General features: G+C 45.7%; 1 protein-coding gene across 2 annotated transcripts in view; it reads left to right on the top strand.

Annotated features, from left to right (window-relative positions):
* The window catches only part of LOC122396318 (GAS2-like protein pickled eggs), a 73,566-nt gene extending 54,343 nt beyond the window's left edge, over window positions 1–19,223 (top strand). Inside the window, exons 4-8 of one of the 2 annotated variants that reach the window (XM_043394607.1) lie at window positions 9,012–9,213; window positions 9,934–10,018; window positions 10,758–11,187; window positions 11,443–11,860; window positions 16,444–19,223. In XM_043394607.1, the coding sequence (XP_043250542.1) occupies window positions 9,012–9,213; window positions 9,934–10,018; window positions 10,758–11,187; window positions 11,443–11,860; window positions 16,444–17,333 (2,025 nt within the window). In that variant the 3' untranslated portion in view covers window positions 17,334–19,223. The remainder of the gene's footprint in view (window positions 1–9,011; window positions 9,214–9,933; window positions 10,019–10,757; window positions 11,188–11,442; window positions 11,861–16,443) is intronic. The other variant, XM_043394608.1, reaches the window with a different exon arrangement.
* The last annotated feature ends 457 nt before the right edge of the window (window positions 19,224–19,680 follow it).

Genomic DNA, 19,680 nt, shown 5'->3' on the forward strand with positions numbered 1-19,680 from the left:
ACAAATTAACATGCGGACGAATAGTACCCTTTAACAGAATATCGAAGTAACTTCAAACCCCCGCAACTGTAGCGTCCATCCAGCGAGCCTAACCTCGAGGCCGAGCCACGACGAACGTCGAAGGAAGGGAACCGAACTTTCTATTCAAAGGATTAATCGGGGATTTCAGGAACGAAACTGCCGGTCCGTCGCGGTAGCCATTAGACAAAGAGAGGCCGATATCATCGGTGGCAGGCAATAAACTTGCAAGACACTTCTCGTTTGTTCAACGAGCTTTCGTGGCCGTGTCGCGGCCCGTACTTCCGCGTGTCGACGTGTCTATTAACATAACAACGCGAGGAAAACTAATCCCGCCGGTCGTCGGGACTTTCGCAGGGTCTTCGTTTTACGTGACCCCGCCGCGTGCTTTCCTACAACACGAACCCAGCCGTCCTTTTCGTGCATTCGCGATGCACACCGGCTCAGGGCACGAAGTCCCCCTGCAACTTGTCAAGCGGGACAATCATTCCCGGTGCCTCTTCATTAAGGCAGAGGTTATTATACGACGTTCGTACGCGAAATTCGGAAGCACGACGCGAACGAGGAGAGTGATCGATGTACAGGAAGACCGCGAATGATTGCCAACGACGCGGATTACGTGGCCAGGTTGTTGCCTTCTTTCAGATTTCTTCGTCCACGTACGCTGGCCAGAGTTCATTGAGACCTCAATTTTTTGCCAAGTCAAGTTTGTATGGGTTTGTTCGCGTCAGGGAGGAATACGTGTGTTTTATGGAGTCTTGGGTAACTTGTACATGTTTCACCCTGTCTTGGGCCTGTTAGGTAGAATGGATGTGTTAGGTGTATGATGGTTGCGTAAAGTTTAAAACTCCTAGAGATAGTAGTAGATTGTATAGGTTTGTTTATGGCACATTTCCAAAGAATTACGTGAATGAATTGTCTTCGTTATTCTTAGTCTTCGATTACTAGTCGTCGGAACGAAACAGAAAATGGTCGTACCGTCGTCACGATTCGACGAATTTTCCAATTGCGTCAGTTCGAGGGAAAGTCGGTTGGACGTCGAGGAAGGAAATAGTTTCACGGGGAAAATGAAAGGCCCGCGCGTACGGTAACCGAGGTAATGACAGCAGATAATTCCTCGTATCTCGGGGTAATTGCTGTTTACGCGGACGTGAGCATAGTCGTTACGCGAAGACGACGAGAGTTTTGTCTGGTCGTTTTCCGTTGGTACGCGAACCGGCGGAGAACCGTGCATATTGTCGTTTTGATCGCGCTCGTGGCTTGTCAATGTCAGTGATCTTGACTCGCGGTATCCGCATTAAAAGTAGGATGCAAATCAGCCTCCTGGACATTGAAAAACTAATGCTCGCCTTCCGTCTTTGAATATCCGCTACGATCCAGGTAAAAAGAACGCGTTTTACGGTCTCGGGTCTTGGATTTCTCTCGCGGCTACGGAAGAATTTTTTATGTCTCTTTCCAAAACTAAAATACAAAAGAATATTGCACAACGCAAAGACTGATGCAAAGTCAAAGTCGAACGAACTGATCTTATGAAAAAATAAACATGACGGTTTGTTGTGTTATCGCGTTAGTGTAATTTCGTCAAAGTGGTCCGAAATTCGTGGAAAAGGTGTCAAGATACGCGACGCTCGCGAGAGGAGAAAATACAGGGCAAGAACGACTTGTCTCAACAAGCTACAAGAACGAGTTTACTCATCTTCAAGCTCCGAAGAAGCTGTTTTAACACTCGAAAGTCCCGGAAATACTACAAAGCGTTGCATAAACCTCAGCCTCGGCCAGACTGTGCAATAAAACGTATTTTTAGTCGTTCGTCGCATTATGCCTCGATCTGGATATTTATCGTTTCACTCTACCCTTTGTTCTCGAGATAATAAAAATCGTTCGTGTTAAGATTCGACTATGTCATAGTTTTGCTTCTTCGAGGAATGCACGGACGTCCATTTGCGGTTAAACGTTTTACAGATACCGAGAACTTTGACTTCGTAAGAAATTTAATAACGCCACGTAACCTGGAGCATAATGTTCCTCTGTGTGCACAAGCAGCCAACCGTTATCGGTCGCTGTTGCTTAACGTTTGTTGAGGTTCGAATTTTATTTTTCGTGTTCATTATGGTGCCCTTTCGTTTAGTCTGCAATGTCTTCAAAAGCAGTCGATACGTTTACTTAACGATAAAACTGTGCGGGGCTAATATAAGTCGTCGATAATAAATGAAAATAAATTCCTAATTCGTTTGAACAAAGTAATTCGACCCTGAAGAGGGTTAGAACAAAGAGTTCCTATTCGCCGGTTGGCGTCGTCTAGAAGCACGGAGTCGTTCGTTCTGAATCCAAAGTGGCTTGCGCTCCAGTAAATCCAATCCAACAAAGGAAACGGTCGAGAGCAAATCGCGCACTTTATACCGGAAGTCTAACGCGAAAGAGAAGCGACAAGCGATCTGGAATAATTCCGCGAGTAAGGTGAAACTGCCGGCAGAAAAATCCAGGGAATTAATTCGATGGTTGTGTGTGCGTGGGTGGCGAACGAGGTTTCTCCTTCTTTCACGCTCTTGCACGCCTCTGACTTCCTTTGTCTTTCTCGATCTTTCATTCACTCGCGTCCTCGCGGCTGATCGACACCCTCTGCTATCCTCCATTGTGGTCTTCGTTGTTGCTTCCCTCTTCTATCCCTTTTCCTCCCATTCATCCCTTTCATTTTCATCTCCAGTTTTCGATTACTGTGCCACTCTTCCTCCGTCCAATCTTTTGATCGCCTTTGCCGGGCTTAGCGGACCTCTTCCGTATTTCTTGTTTCGAATTTTAATTATTTTCAAAGAGTTCGACCTTTTTCCCCCAATCTTCCGTTAATTTCTCGGCTTCACCCTTTCTACGCTTCGTAAAACTAGACTAAACATTCGGCGGGGCAAGATCACGCGTGACTGTGCGTACCAATATGGCGTAAGTCTAACATATCAATTGTCGATGAATCTCGTGTTATCCTATCATTGAATTGCCTTTTTATCGAGCGTTTAGGCCGATTCGATGTGGTAGATTCTATCACGTACGCGGGGAATAAATTCACGCCGCATTAATGCCCGCATGTCCCCTCGAAGGACTCGTTTAGGGGTGAACAAACCACCCGACTACGTGACTCCTATTTCTGAACGATCGCAGCGATCGCGAACCGTATTCCGTATAGTTAGGTTAGGTTCTGTTACGTAAGCCGCTGCGGCCTTGCATTATAGCATCATAACCATTCATCCTGTCCGCTCACCTGCAATGCGCCACACTGTTTGTCCTGAGCGATATTCACGGTGCACGCTGGCGACGAAATTTTAGAAATTCTCATTCCATTCTTCGACCCTCGAATGCACAGGACGTTCGATAAAACTTTTACAGTACAAATAAGTCGATAAATATTATCGTAAATACGCAAATTGCAATTTTTTAATCCAATCGCGTTAATTGAATGTTTTAGTCGACCAAGGAAAAAAATTCGGGGCCAAGGAGGTTAATTTCTTAAATGCCTCGCTCTTACAGTCAATTAACTTTCCAATAAATACCGCCAGATGGCGATTTCTTCCAATGGTTTCTTATAATACCAGCGAATTAGCATTTCTTCATATAGCAATCAATTGCAACATATAGCCATGTGCGAGACAGGCTTGATGGATGAGTTTCACTCGAAGTGCATCAGCAAATATTTTCATAAACCACTTGTTACGCCGCGAAATAAAAATTAGGATTTATTCTGTGTTGCAGCGTAACGGTAAACTCATAAAGCCAGCGGATGTAGAGTCACACCCTTCGTACAATTAAGTTTTTGCTTACAACCAAGTGCCATTAAGGCGGCTATTTAATTAATAAAATTGACGTAAATCTGCATGGCCCTCCAAATCCAGTCGTTCTATGACTTTAGTACCTGCAATAACATCGAAAACCGATGCCAGATGTTTTATGGCGACTCAGGTACCGCATGAAACATGACCAAGCGCTGACCTGTACCCATAACTGCCTCGCGGAAAACCCTGGACGAGTAAAAGTTATTAAAAATCACAGTTTACGTGATTCGCCTCTAAAATGTTTAGCCGGTGTATTAGATATCGTTAACCACTCTACGACCAATTCTTCCTCCCATGGCCTTGGGTACGCCTATTTCTTCGACACAGACTGTACCAGTGCTTTTAATTGAATATAAAGCTGTAGTGGAACGTAAGTAGCTTGCAAGTGGTATTGCACATAAGTATGCAGTGACTCTTACGTTTCACGCAGAACGTCGAGTCGCACGAATCATTACTTCTAAGCAGGAAATATGTAGCCTACAAAGTTAGCCGGTCGTAGACAATTGGTGTGTCGCAAGGCGAGCACTAGAAAAGGTCGACAGGCGAGATTACTATTATTAGAATCGATGTTGACAGATGCAACCTGAACACTTCCATGCGAGAAACTATTTTCTCTCCATTTCCTTGTGTTTGCAAGGACGATCAAATATTTTCTACCCTACTTTACGAAATTTTGCTCAACTCTCCGTGACACGATTTTACTACTGTCGCGACATTTTATAGAATTTAAATCGAATAGGGGAATGTCAAGACAGGTGAAATATTGGAATACGTCGATACGACGCCGTCAAGGATATAGAAATTAATCAAACTGAGATAGACGAGCTTGTAAGGAATTTGCGTAATTCGCTGATTACTATGGGACGAATGTACACCGTGTCTGAAATGTTACCTTCCGCGTGAATTAAATATTTGGCGCCGAGAAACGACGGTGACGCAAACCGACGACGTCAACGGGGAACAAAACGGGCACAGGTTGGAATTCCAATCAGCCACACGCGTCAATGATTCGTCACCGCTTCCTTTCCCTAGATGAAACGTTTCGAAAGATTCGAGAGAGATCAACGATCAGAATTCTAAAAAAAAAAAATAGAATATTTCCGAGTACTGGAGATCCGCCGCGGTCCATAGGCGTCGCAATAAATCGAGGCACGAACGAAAAATCGTAAGAAAGAACTAGGCGAGACTCGGCCAATTACCGTGATCGTGGCATTAGGGAAAATAGCCAGCCCCGTTATTCCGTGCTAGGGAACTTTCTTCCGAGGGTATTAAGTCGCCCGCGTTATTGATTACGTTCTGTTATCGGCGCGGTGAATCGGCCGGGATAAATATATATCATTTATGTGCGAACACCCACCGCCAGGCATTTGACAGCGGAACGGTGAAAATTATTTATTGCCAGATCACACACGGCCTTTATTCGCGCGGCGAGATTCTTGGTCACGGGCTGTTGGGGAACGAACGCGCGCAAACGCCACCAGTTCCCCTCCTTCCCCCTCCCCCTATCCCCCTCCGAAACACCACCACCCCTTATCTGTTGATGACATTTTTCCCGCGAATGATTTACACCCGTTGCGTAAAAGCTCGCGTGGACGGTTTCCTGAAATTTCCAGCGATTTCCTCGAGCGTGATCGATCAGACGTGCTCGAAAATCCACTCGCCTGTGACGTTGATTGCGAGAGACTCGGCGATTTGAGCCGATAGGGTGTCTGGCGTTCGCGGACGAGAGGTGTTTGTAGGAAATAATAGAATAGCTTCCAGTAATGGATAAACTTTATTAGAACCGGGCGGTCAAGTTCCAAGAGACGTTGCAATCCGAATCGATAAGCGGCCTGGTGTTCGTAGACGATACACGGGCGTGGATTGGGCGATAGAACCACTTACTCGGGTAAATAAAACCCGAGAGTTTTGTAGAAAGTAGTGCAATCGAGATAGCTATAGTGAAATTTCATCTGTTTCGGTTTCGTGCATGCTCGATCATTAGGAACGAAAGACACTGTGAGAGGGATTGAATACGTGGGGGGTGTAGCTCTGTGACAATTTCAGAGGCATTACTGTAACAAGCTCTTCTTCGAATAGTACCGTAAAGAATCGAATAAAAAAATTTAGAAACGATTGGTTATAACATTTCTAGTTGCATGATAATTAAATGCACACGATGGGGTATCGATAATAGAGATCGAGTCAAGGTCGAAATCTGTCAACGCTTCCGCTCGAAATTCGTTCAACTTTCACATCCGTTCCTGCGTACGCACGCCCGTTAATTAAGGAACGAAGTTAGACGTTAATTAGAAACAAATTGATAAACGATCTCTGTCTCCTTCTGTTCGGAGCGTGTACGTGGCCGATCAAAACACGACACTCGGCGAGCCCACGTCGCCGTTCGTAATCGATCGATCATACGCTATTATCGCGGCGTTAAATCGTTCACCTATACGCGTATTTACGTGCCCTTTGCCTGAATGCTTTCACTGCCGGCCTTCCGGCAACGATGATAAAATCATTTATCAGCCGGTGCGGTTATTAGGCGGACGAAGCCGCCGGTGAATATTTAAAACGCGACGTTCGCCTTGTCCGTGATTTTTTTTTTAATAACAATAAGAAGAAGATACAAATTGGTTGTCGACTGCGCGTTAAACATCTGGCGAATCCTTCGGAACGGCTAATATATTGCGTTGATAACCCCTTAAGTGACCAATATTTTTTTTTAAATTTATTTTTATTATTTACTATCCCCTGATGTTCCAATTCATTAATGTAGTCTAATATAGTTCAATATGACATTTTAATATAACTAAGCAACAAATTATCCGAGTAAAGAATATGACTGTCGATGCTTGGGGGGAAAAGCTGCCTCCCTAACTGAACTGATCAGTTATTGGGGTTATGTTCTGCTCACCTAGCAAGTTCTCGCTACGTTAATTGTCATGCAACTTTGCCAAATGAAAAACGAAATAAACCCAAGCCACTTCCGCGCGTGAACAATTGTAAAAATGCACTTGACGTGTGTACAATCAGAGTCTCATTGAGTATCTCTTTATCGGAACACGGCGTACCTTGTCTCCGGCATGAAAATCGTTTTGCGTATGCGCGTAAACGCATAAAGAAAGTACGAACCCGCGTCTCGTGACGTGCACGATGAAATTAACAGTTGATTTAATATCGAGGGAAAAAAAACATCGCGTTGTGTTTCAGTGTTTGATAGACGGACAGTCAGGGCGCAGTTCTCTGCTTTCACTTCGCGTTGAAAACCGACAAAAACGCAGATATCCGAAGGCGAACCGTATTAAAACATAGTTCCCAACGGAAACTCCTATTTGCGTTGCTTTGTTTCGTGTTTGTTACGCGTTCTGCGGCGTTATCGAACCGTTTCGTCTTTTGTATGCATTTTTACGACTCGTTCTCGGATGAAAAGCATTTTTTTTTAACCCCACGAACCCTTGCATGGGCTCCGTGTATTCGTGCTCGCGCGGAGAACGCCTCGGGAGCGTTCAACAAATACCACAAGACTTTGACATACTTTATTTTTTTAATGAAATAATACTGCTCTTGTTAAAATATAAATTACGTTATTTTTGTTTGACTTAAATTAAAATTCCAACCCATGTTGAAACAGTAATGAAATCTGTTATCGTGATTTTTCTTTTGCCACGAGTTATTGTGATCAGTTAAACTGTTTACATGAAATTGTTAGAATAGATAAGTCGGATACGTTGAGTTGCAAGTGGATGTCGAGCACCGTTCATCAAGATAGTTCTTAACCTTTTCTATCTCTTAATATCGCCGCTCAGATTAGAATCTGAATCTGAAAACGTGAAATATCAGACGGCCCGATTACGTCTAGTGGCTAATTAGCCAAGTATTTCGCGATCTTTGCCAACGATCGGCGGAAATTCCATAGGAACTGACTTCTGTCGCATAAGAACAAATTTTCCCACAAAATCGTGCCTTTACTTTCACGTCGACCAGACGTTAAGAACGCGTATTGTTACAGAATTAGCAGTTTCGATTTATTGAAATTATTTACTCGTTGTCTATTTCAGTAGTACGAAGTATGTCGAGTGCAACAAAATCAATAAACAGAGTCCTTGGTAGATGTATCAATAATTACGACATAGGAATTCTTAGGTTATCTATTTATGGCGGGAGAATTTGAAATCCAGTGGTAGCACTAAACTAGTTTCGACGAACTGTACTCATGTTTCGAACTTTGAGCTCATCAAACTCTAAAGCTTTCCAAACTTGGTCGAACTTGTTCCAACCGTGCCAATACTTGGACCACGTTAGCGAAACCGGAAGTTCGAAACTTGCGATCGTAGAAAACAGCGCATTCCAGGAAGGATTCTGCTTCTTATGTAAAACACTCTTCCGTCTCGATGACTGGTGTTTGTCACCGTGGGAAGCAAACGATCGATAGTTTCCTCGCCATTTCATACCAAACAACATGCAACTTTGTAATGCTTCCAGCTTTATAACAGATTCACGAAGGAAGGTATTTGGTTGATAAAACTTTTGTACATTAACAGAGAAACCACCCCTTTCATTCGATTATCCCAAATTAAATTATATAAATTTAACCCATTCAAAAAAGAAAAAAGAAATTCTTTGAAAGAAACGAACTTTCCTTGCCAGCTGAAACCCCCAGTCCCAAGATTGAAGATCTCGGATAGCAATCGCGAGGCGAAGAATTAATACATCGTACGCGAGGATGGATCGTCTTCCTAATGCAAATCCGTCGTTTTCTCGTGTTTGTCATCGCGGGAAGCAAACGTTTGATAGCTTCCTTGACATTTCATACGGAACAACATACAAACCGGCGCGCATACGTGCCGTTGGGTACAGCCTTTCTAATCAATACCAGCTGCACATTGCGAGTACCATAAATCCTGTGCAACAAATACGGGTCAGCCAGGCTCGGTGTTGTCAACGCGGTAAGAAAAATCGTGTATCATTCGAACGCGTCGTTTTGTCGACAGCCGCTTTAATTAACAGCACAATACGTCCTAACGACTGAAACGGATTGAATTCTGTCGCTCGTGGCGAGCCGCGTTGCGTACAGCGGGGCACGACAGAAAAATTGGTTCGCGCTGCCCCGGAGAAGGCGATTTGAATTACAGCCGGACGGATTTTTTTTAATTTTTTATTAAGGGTGCTGTTTTCTTTCGACTGTTCCAGGTTCGCGACTTGGTCGAAAGGTGCACGTGTCCGACGCAATTCCCTATGATACGTGTGTCCGAGGGCAAGTACAGAATTGGCGACACGAAGGTGCTGATATTCGTCAGGATTCTACGAAGCCACGTGATGGTTCGCGTGGGAGGTGGCTGGGACACCCTCAGCCATTATCTGGACAAGCACGACCCTTGTCGGTGCAGAACTTGTAAGTGAAAATATTTTTCAACGTTTCGATTCAATGGTAGATTATCTCGTAGACAAAGAAGACGTTTGCCCGGGGCTTCGACTAATGAGATCAAGGTTTAACGCTTTTTTGGAGACGCTATACCACGCCTGTCGCGACGCGGGCACAGCTCGATGACTATGTAAACAAGGATGATCTCAGCATCGGAGGAAATAAAGATGATTCGAGGCTTTCGATTGTGTATTGTAGAGCTACGTAATAGGCATACGTTTGTCAGCAAGTCCTTTTTATAAGCAAATGGAGGTGTTCGTAGATTGTCAGGAAACTCATTTGTCGGCGTCAAATCTATGCAACTAGGCGAAGCTTTGAATTTAATTTTGAAACGAAGGCTAACACTGAAATAGCTACTCCGCCACGAATGATACTCGACAAATGATACCTTTAGAAGCGCTATTTTCCTAAATAGTAGTTTTAAAAATGGTACTTCCATAACCGGTACTTCCACGAATGGCACTTTCACGAAACGCGTACTCGTAATAATTTGCTCGACGGATAGTTTAGTTTTCCTCTTTGCCAGCCACGCGTCTAACAAACGCTCGAAAGCGACCTTTCAATTAGCGCTCGATCTGTGACTTCCCATCGAACAAATTGTGTTCCAATATAACGGAAAACGGACAAGATCGATTGTGCGATCACGCGCATATAATTTGTTAATCTTTCCTTCTTTTTTTTTTATTGCAGCTCATCGCTCGATGATCTCAGCGAAGCTGATTCAAAAGGCTGGAGGGTCCTTCGACCTTGGCAGCGCGCAGGTGCATTACGAAAGGTGAGTAATTTTCTGCTTCTAAGGTGTCATTTATCTGTCCACGATCATTCATTCTCGCTAGATTTTCTACGATTTTCTTGAAATAAAATGCTACCCGGGCTCCGGGAAATTATACGGGGTGTTGATCCGTGGGATCCAGGAATCCGAGAACTCGTATGACATTTACCAACGCGTGTCAGAAATGTTTAGTTAGCGCCGATTCATAAATCAACTTTAACAGAGTTGAACTTCGCGTCGACGAAAGTGAAAGAATATGATTCGTAAAGGTTAAAGATGATACAAAATTCAGGAACCTTGTTAAGGTTTCGGGGCACCGATACATCGGGTACATTACGACCTATGTTCTGAACTCTTCGGTAGTCCGGACTCCACATAACATTCATTAACCCACTTTCTCTCGGATTTACGTACTCCGTGTTACAATTCATTTCTCAGATCTGACATGTCTTTTTAATGCTGTTTCAATTATTAACGATTAAACACTCGCCAACATTACTAACGTAGAATCTACTATGTTACAAAAGGGCTGGCAAAATATGCGCGGAGGGGCCAAACTGCCCAAAATTGTTCTTTGTCGGTATCTCCCGAGTTTTCGACATAAGTTAAATAGTACTATTCCGTTGGATCGTGGTTCTACCGGACGAGAATTAGATCGATAGCAACGACAGAAAGAGTCGCGCGGCCTCTGGTCAGCATGGTTGCCCGCCCTGAACTCGAAACGTCAAACGCTCATTCACAGATCACCTCCTAGAACTCGAAGGAGTTCGGCGTCGAGCGTCGGTTCGTGTGCCGGAACGATGCAGAATCAGCAGTCGACGCAGCTGCACGCGGCCAGGAGCATCTCCAGCAATCGGTCGCGATCGCCCACGCCTCACCGGCCAACCGGAAAGCAGCAGCAACAGCAGCCGAGCGACGAGCAGAGGAAGATCAATCGCTCGAGGAGTCCGACGCCGCAGAGGAAATTCCTTGGGAGCCCGAACCATCAGCCGAACGATTTCGGGAAACAGCGATCCAGATCGCCGACCCCGAAGGCGCAGCTGAGATCGTGCAGCCCGACGACCAAACCGGAACACCCCAAGACCGGATGCGCCCTCGACTCGCCCAAGAGGAGCGTCTTCAACGAGGATGCCCGCTCGCCGACGCATCACGCCAAGCATCTGGACGCTAAGGTGAGTTGCACTCGCTCGGAATACTCTATTGGAGATCGTATCTTATTAGTAGAATCGTTCAAACCGGGAGTCTGTTCTTAGTTCTTTCGATACCAGCGCCGTCTACAGATGGCGTTCGCGTTACGAGATATGGATACCAGCGCCGTCTGTAGTCGGTCAAAATGCAAACAACGCGTATTTTTAACAAGGATTACCGATAGTCCTTGCACCGGTCGAGTACAATTAATGAAATTTTCCGAAAAATGGCTTGCGCAGGACACCAAGAAGGATCTACACCAGGAGATCCGCGCGAAGGTGCCCCTGTCGGAGGAGTTCACGAAACGTTACGTGGTGGAGGGTGGAGTGGCCCGGAGGGCGGTGGAGAAAGAGGACACCCCGAAGTACGAGCCGACGATCTACAATTACAAGTGTCGCGAGGACTCCAGCAGCCGCAGTCCCACGCCCAGTCCTCCGGCGATCAAGGAGGAACCGGTGCTGGAGAACTTCGGCAAGGACGTAGTGACGGGTGCCGTCCACTACACCAAGTCTCCCCACGGCGACGGCGAGCACTCGGACAACTGCAGCGAGGTCTCCGACGAGGGCTATCGAAGTTTGGGCGCCGTTCAGCCACCCACCAGCAACGGGAATCCCGGGACGTGCACGCAAGGATCGCCCACGGTTGCCGATTGTCAAAGTGAGTTCCTTTTTCTTTTGCCGTCTCGCCCGGGTGTACCATTCCTGGCCCGATCTCGTTCGTTTCTTCGGGCCTTCTCGGCTTCGTGATTTATGGATTATCGACGCTGCGTGGGCACCGCTGTTGTAACGTGAATGTAATATTGGCTAACGCGGTGTAATTCTTTTCCATTGATGCTGGCCACTGCGCGCCTCGGGTACAGGGTGTTTTTCAAGTCCTCTCTTTTTATATTTCAGTTATTACTTCTTTTTACTGTTTATTTCGTAATAGCATGAATCACTGCGTCTTCGCTGGTGCGATACGGACAATTGTCGATCACTTATTTAGGAAGGAAATCCCCGTACCCGTCGATGAGCGTAGGCGGATGTACCAAATTATTCCGAGTCTTGCGTAGATAATCGATCGAATAGCCGAGAGTCTCCGAAAATCTAGTTGCTTCTTTAATTTCGAGACACCCACGCGCTGTTTATGAACCTTGGTCACGCTCTCGCTTACGTAGCTTCACGCAACAGGAATTCTTTCAATGCCACGTTCCCGAATTTCACTTTTTTTTTTATTTGTATTTGGTGATGTAACATTCCAGCGATCTTGTAAAACCCATGAAATTTTCTGTACTAACATTTACACTGAACGTTTCGTTAAAGACCACACGTATGTCATTTTTTGACGCCTATACAGAATACACAAATTTTTGGATTCTTCTCTAGTTTAGTTCTTGTTAAAGATAGAACAAAATTGTAAAGCCGAGTCCCACGATTAGACTAGAGTCGCGAAAAAATGATAATTTGGTACATGGACAGCTTTCCAGTCGCGGCGCGACGAAACCGAACTGCGACGCGTTGTTTCGCAACAAGCGAAAGACGCATATTAATCCGGACACGAGTGAAATCGTCCCGAGATCGCGATAATCGCGTCCCGCTGCGGAGAAAACGCAATCGCGTGCGTGTACGCGCGGCTTTCCGATCAAAGCCAGTCATTGATTTTAATACGAGCTCGGCGGAGGGGGTGGCACGACCGAACAAACGCCAGTATTGTGTAGTTCCTCTTCTGTTTTAACTCTCTCGGGATCGATGGGTATCCGTCCTTCTCTCTCCCCCTGTCGCCCCGACGTTTTTTCTTACTCGTTTTCCAGCCCGATCGGAGAACGGCCCACTTCGTGAAGCACCTCTCGTGGGTGATGCGTCGTTGAAACGTTTTAACGAGCGAAGTTAAATTTTTCGTCGAGGACAGAGACGCCGAGGACTCGCGTTGGCGTCGTCGTTTTCGTTTTCTCGCGATCGAAAAAACAACCGAGAAAATTGTACGTGGATAGAAACGAAGATCGAAGAATTCGGATCTTAATACCTCGGGGCGAGTATTTATCTTCACCTGCCTATCTCAAATTGTCAGACCTGACAACGGGGATTTAATTCGCGTCTTAACTCGATGGATCGACGCGATACTGTACCAGCCTTTCAACTCTTTTGTACTTAACGGCGCGCGGAATCCCCCACGGTCTATTTAAAGTTTCATTTCAAGTGTAATGCACTCCGTGGGTTTATTTTTAGTTTACGGTTTTGTCGTATTGGAGGCTGATAATCGTTCGACCTTTCAAGCAATATAGATGATCTATCATGAAACTGTTACTAGTAACCATCACAGACAGACCCAAATGTTAGGGTAATAGGAAAAAAACAGAATTAGGGATTACGCGAGGTACTACAATCTATGAACAATTTAGGAGTTATGGGATCTATCACTAGTATGTATAAGCTTGGTACTTCATTTAACAGATTAGAATGGCCCACTGGACTTGTAGAGAATCAGAACTTGGGGACTAGGTTAAACAAACATTCTCAAACTTATGAGCCTATATGCTCTCATCATATATTAGGGTCGGAATCCTTTTCCATACCAATTCGCATCATCCTTTGCACTTGCATACTATGAAAGATCATTGACTTAAGAACACCGTAATCTGTAGTTTGTACAAACAATCATCCACACTAGGAGTAACTCTTAACACCATAAAAAGCACTAATTCAAACAGGACCCATTACTGACTCGACGTGTATAATCTTAGGGCTTAGAGTTGATCCAGAACTTTGGGTTAAACGATCCTCCAAAAACTTGGACAGCATCGATCACAACGAAAGATCAGAATTCAGAAATAAGTTTCTTCGCTTTGAAAAGGATCAGTTTCATAAAGCAACGGCTGGAAAGCGTATAAAGAGCGGAGCAAGGTTCACTGGAACCGTCTGTTCTGGCGTCAAAGATCGCCACGCGTCAAGTGCGTCGAGTAAGCCAAGCACTCGGAGCACCGGCCATAGTCGCGCGTATGTTCGATGCAAGTGTGTAAGCGTTATCGAGAATCGACCGCTGGCGATTGTTCCGAGGACAGGTTGTTGTTGGAGATCGCCCACGCTCCTCAACAGAGAGATCCCTTGCCCGTATAATCCGTCCGAGCCGGCTAAATGTCAGGCGAGCGTATACGCGCGTCCGTAACGTGTGTTCGTGTACTTTGAATATTAATGAGCTACAGGGTGGTCCAAAACGTTGGGTAACTGGCCCGTGGAAAGTCAGGTTACATCGACGACACCGAGATCAGGCAAATCTTTGCGTTGATACGCATGTTTGTTTAAGTTTGACAATATCACGAGGCTACCGATTAGGCTGTCGTCGCTCAAACTTCTTCGATGGGCACGTTTGGATCGGTTTCGTTTTCGTTTGGCAGCGCGGTTCGTCGCGCTCACTGTACCGATGATTGCTCGTGTATCCGTCTTGTGAATTTTTCGAGAAAGTCGCCTAGACGAAAGTTTGAATTCTTTCAGTGGATTGGAAACTGATGATGAAGTCTTGAAAGGCGTTTGATTCTTGATGTCTCGAATGGTTGAAGTGATTACAAATATTGTGAAGGTCTTGAGAACTTCGTGAGTGCAATTGATCTTGAGAATTCTGAGACACTCGAAGGTTTTTAATGTCTACTGAAAGTCTAGAGAATAGTCTGATTCTAAAAATGATAGAAAATCCTGAAAGTTTGTTTCAAACAGAAGAATAATTGCACACTTGTTTTGAAAACACATTTATGGATACTTGAAACACTTGACTTACCAGTTTCCAATGACTCCACGCGAACTATAAACACACTTATCCGCCGTTCCACAATATCTTCCTTTGAGATGATAAATTGCCAACGTTGCGCTCGAGTTGTTATTCAACTTTTACCCAGACATTTTTGAATAATCGGTATCAAGTTGTTCCAACAACGTTTGCACAATCTCGATCTGTTTGCACGATTCACGAATCGTTTCAAAACTCATTCACTACACTTTGCTATACTTTAGTTTAATCAAGGACACTACTACTAACCTTACGATAACCAACTGTTATTTTTAGCTGGTCACAATTTCGTTACGTATACTCTATCAATTATGATCGTTCTATCGACCATGAATGAAAAGTTTGTTGGAAACTGTCCATATGCAGGAAATGTTTATATCGGTTTGAACGAGTTTTCGTGGATCGAGTGCGCGACAGTGTTCATAACAATCGGTTTTGGCAGCGCGCACCAGACTCTGTGGAGCATTAAGATGCGCCGCGCGATTTCGCTGAACTGGTTCTTGCAATTTAAAATGCATTTATTTCCTTCTAATTGGCCGCACTCTGCCAATAACTTTTTATGCCCAATGAAATCACAATGTAATCGTCTACTGACATAGGTTCGATCTCTACGCGTCGTCATATTTATAATCTGACCTACGGTTATCCCTACTAACAAGATTCAACGATTCAAAGTACTAAAATAAAAACCTATTATCTATGAAGACAGAGTAATTTTAGGTGGAAATAGCTACTCTCGGTTTATAAAAACAGGGGTCCAAGATTGGAAGTAGGACCCACCTTGAAATTCCACCGAAGCAGATCTTTTTTTGCACGGTACACAGCTAACTTTCTTAATTTTCGATTTATTGAGTAATAGTTCGGAACCCTTTTCTCGACACCCTGTATGTAGGACGCGAGATATAAATGACTGGACGAACATCGTTCTCGAAGTTAATCGAGGACCATCGGACGGAGTCAATTAACATTGACGCTCGCGAAATGTCGCAGGTGCGTCATTCCGTGTATCGAAAGCGCAATAAAAAGCCAGGGCCGATTATCTCGGCTCGTTCCGTTTCTTCACCTTGCCCACGCAGCCTGCTAAAACGGGAGACTGCTTCGGAGGATCGATTCGGCCTTCGGTGATCTTTGAATCCTAAATTCAACTCGAATAAACGGGAGAAAGAATTCGACGTAACACTTCCAGTTGAAATTCGAACGACATTATGTTGTAGAAATTATGCAAATTATTCTTAGGCAACCGGGGTTACGCGATAAATATCAATTTACTGACACTCGATCAACTATGTTATGTTTAGAGCGATTCTTACTAGTCTGGGCTCGAAACAAAAATAGCTATCTACCTCGTTTTCAAGCAAATTGGGAAAGAGTAGTGACAAGTCTAGCACAGACTTTGTTTAACGTCTTGTTTCTGTCAGTTGTGTCATTGTAGTTTCTTCTCCCTCGACCACCTAAGAACGTCCATGTTCGTATTCCTGTTTCAGAGCAACCCCCGAAACCCGAGCAAGAAGAGAGGTCCTGCGTAGAGACGGAGAGCATCGAGACGGGTCTTAGGAAGACGCGGATAGGTCCAGCGAGTCCCCTGCGAGCCTCGCCATCGAGGAGCGTGGCGTCCTCGTCGGGCGACCGCACTCCACGCGCTGGTTCCATCGTCCGCGAGAACAGCAACGTGTCCAGAGCCTCGTCGGGTAGCAGAACACCCAGGGAGAGCAACTCGAGTCCTGAAGGAAGTCCCTTGAAACGCGGGACGATCAGGAACAGTCTTCGGAAACCACCGCCAACTGGCAGCCTGAGCAAGGCATCGGCTGTGCCCAAGTCCTGCCAATCGCCAGTCAGCGGTAGCAACACGTGGAACGGAAGACAGGCCAGACAGAGGCCGAGCATTCAGTCGGACACCTTCCTGAACCCCCAAGGATCGGCGACGTGCGCCACGACACCGAGCTTCTCGAGAAAGAGCCCCGCCAGACAAAGTTTACCACGGCAGAGCACCAACGGCGTCCAGTACGACAGGAACGGCAGAAGGATCAAACCGTCCACCACGGGGTCCCTTCAGTCCTCCCCGACGAAGGTGGCCAATCCTCTCCTCGAGCAGATCCTGCAGAAGGTGGGCCACCTGCAGGACGACCGCGAAGTGGTCCAGAAGCTCCAGGATCTGTTGAGGGACTACCAGGCCCACGGTGCTGGGGACGTTGCCAATTTGGAGTTCACCAGGGCGTGGATCGACGGTAACGGAACCGTGGCACTGCCTCAAGACAATCAGATGGCGGCCAGTCCTAGGAAGGATCCTAAGCCAGCCTCGGAGAGAGGAGGTTTCTCGAGGATACCAGCGCCCGTGTACAAGAGGCCTATGTCCGTCGCGTCCGACAGCGTGTGAGGAAGGCCAGTGGTCCCGAGGAAGAGGGCGGGTACGTCTCGATGAAGGCCCCCCGGTGCCTTCGAGGTCATCGAGGCTCTCGATCGGACAGGTATCTTTCGCGCGCCGGACTAAAGGTGTTAACGCGGTCGATGCTTCGCGAGTGATGATCGTTCCCCTTGTCGTGGCGCCTTCGGTTCCCAAGGATCCGGGACACAGGGTGGTCCGCGACGGCTGCGATGACGCGGAACAGGCAACGATGACAGAAAATAAACTGGTCAGGCCTGAGGTGTGCAAGCCGAGTCTCACCAACTCGAACGCTTTCGTAAAGATGCTCTTTAGACGCTTAGAATCCCAAGTTCTTCAAGGTACAAGCAATCACCTAGCGTTCCAAAATCACCATGTCCTCCTATGCACCTAATTCCATGGTGTCTTTAACTATATCGGTCTAACAATTGCAAATCAAAGGCCTAGCAATCCCCCAACACTCCACATCCTAAATTACTGGGTCCTCCTAGCTTCTCTAGCTTTCCAAACTTCATGATTTCAGTTAATATTATTTATATGACCTAGGTTCTCCTTTCCTCCCACGAGATTTTCAATGCTCCGTTTCCCGTGCTATTCCAATTCGTCCAACTACCGGTGAACACGTAGTATCTCACACCTCACGCCGCAGGCGTGAAGAAGGTACGATTTCACGAACAAAGAAACGATTCGAGGCTAACAAAGCAATTAAACGCGACGTAGATCGGCAGCCGTCGCGTAGGCAGTCGATACAGCGCGGCGGAAACGTGATCGATAAACGGTTAGGCATTCTGCATGTCGCGTCTGCCTTCTGTGTCATCGCAGATCGAAGGCGTCCGATTAGAGGAAAACTTAACGGGCCTTAACGGTACGGGGTCGATCAGTTAGCGGGCTCGTAGGAGTCACGTGTATCGGGGTGGTGCTCGGAGATATGGTGCTTGGAACGAGATGACGTTTCGTGATGCAAAACTGGATTACGAGGTGGCAGAAAAACGTGGCGGATGGAAGAGAAAGACGAGGCACGAAAAGGGACTCGTCTCGTCGACGACGGGGACGCGATTTCAATTGGTTAACACGGAATTCAAGCGGGGCAATTAGCCGGTGCTGGTCTTGCGTTAATGGCTTCCCAATCGATTTGCTTCCAGTCAGTTAATTGCACCCCGGCTGACAGCTCGTCGATTGATCCGAGACGAGAGATTACACCTTGCAACGTGGACACGCGATACTCGATCTCTCGTGTCTGTGATTTTTTTCGCCCCGGCGCGGCGTTCCGCGTGATCGATAATTCTGCCTTCCTTTCGGGCGTTTTTTCATGGTAAATTATCCGTTCAAAAATTAGTAGAATGCGTTCCGATAATTCAGAAGTTAAAAAACAATTTCACCGTCATGACCGAAATTTGAAACAATTTTTATTCGACGAAGAACTTGGTCGTCGTTTTATGAATTCATGACACTGATTGAATATTTTTTTTATACGCTTTTTCGTTCCGATAATCTGTCACTGAACGTTTTAAACAGTGAGCAAATATGGAGATCGATCACGATAACGTCTCGAGGCGTCGAAATGGCAGCATGGCGAAATATGGTATCGCGAGTTCGTGATTTCTTTAGCTTAGTAACCGCGGTCCGCGAATTTCTACGTTTCGTGCGTTCGATCACGGCAAATTATTTATTTATATAGTCTATCGGTTGTATTTATTGAAGACGATTTATTTACGCGTTGCGAGTTCGCTCGAGAGTGAGAAGAAAGAGAGAGAGAGAGAGAAAGAAAGGATGTCGGAGGATCACAGGTTCCTTTTCAGGATGTCGAGACGAGGAGAGACTGCAGGAGAGGTCGAATCGAATCTCTCGAGAGGAAATCAAATTACCCCCCTCCCCCCCCTAACAGACTGCATTATGTAGATAGTGAGACGTGTCGTCGAACAAAATGCCATTCCAATGTTTCACTGTTTTTTATACCAAACGCGAGCGTAGCGCCATTTTGTATCAAGTGTCTTGGCTGGGAAACTGACGTTTCGGGGCGGGGCGTTCACGAGCGTCGATATTTTACTACATTACTGCTAGCATTCAGGGCCACGAAAAATTATGAGTAGAAATCCGATGGGTTGACGACAATGGAGGAAAATTATTTTTTGGAATTAGAATTTCGTATTCTACAATTAAAAACTCAATTTGTTAACTGTTTGGATATTGAGATTTAGTTACCGTCACTTCGCTCCAACAAACTTTCGTACTCATCGGATAGTAAACAAATCAGATAATAAATCGACCTGGTTCCGACTGATAGAATGACGTTCATTAATCATTTGCGACGTAGTATTTCTGGGTGGTCAGTTTCGCAATA

The sequence above is a fragment of the Colletes gigas genome, unplaced genomic scaffold, assembly GCF_013123115.1.
Source record: "Colletes gigas isolate AHSC1104 unplaced genomic scaffold, ASM1312311v1 Colletes_gigas_Sc00007, whole genome shotgun sequence".
Taxonomy (NCBI): domain Eukaryota; kingdom Metazoa; phylum Arthropoda; class Insecta; order Hymenoptera; family Colletidae; genus Colletes; species Colletes gigas.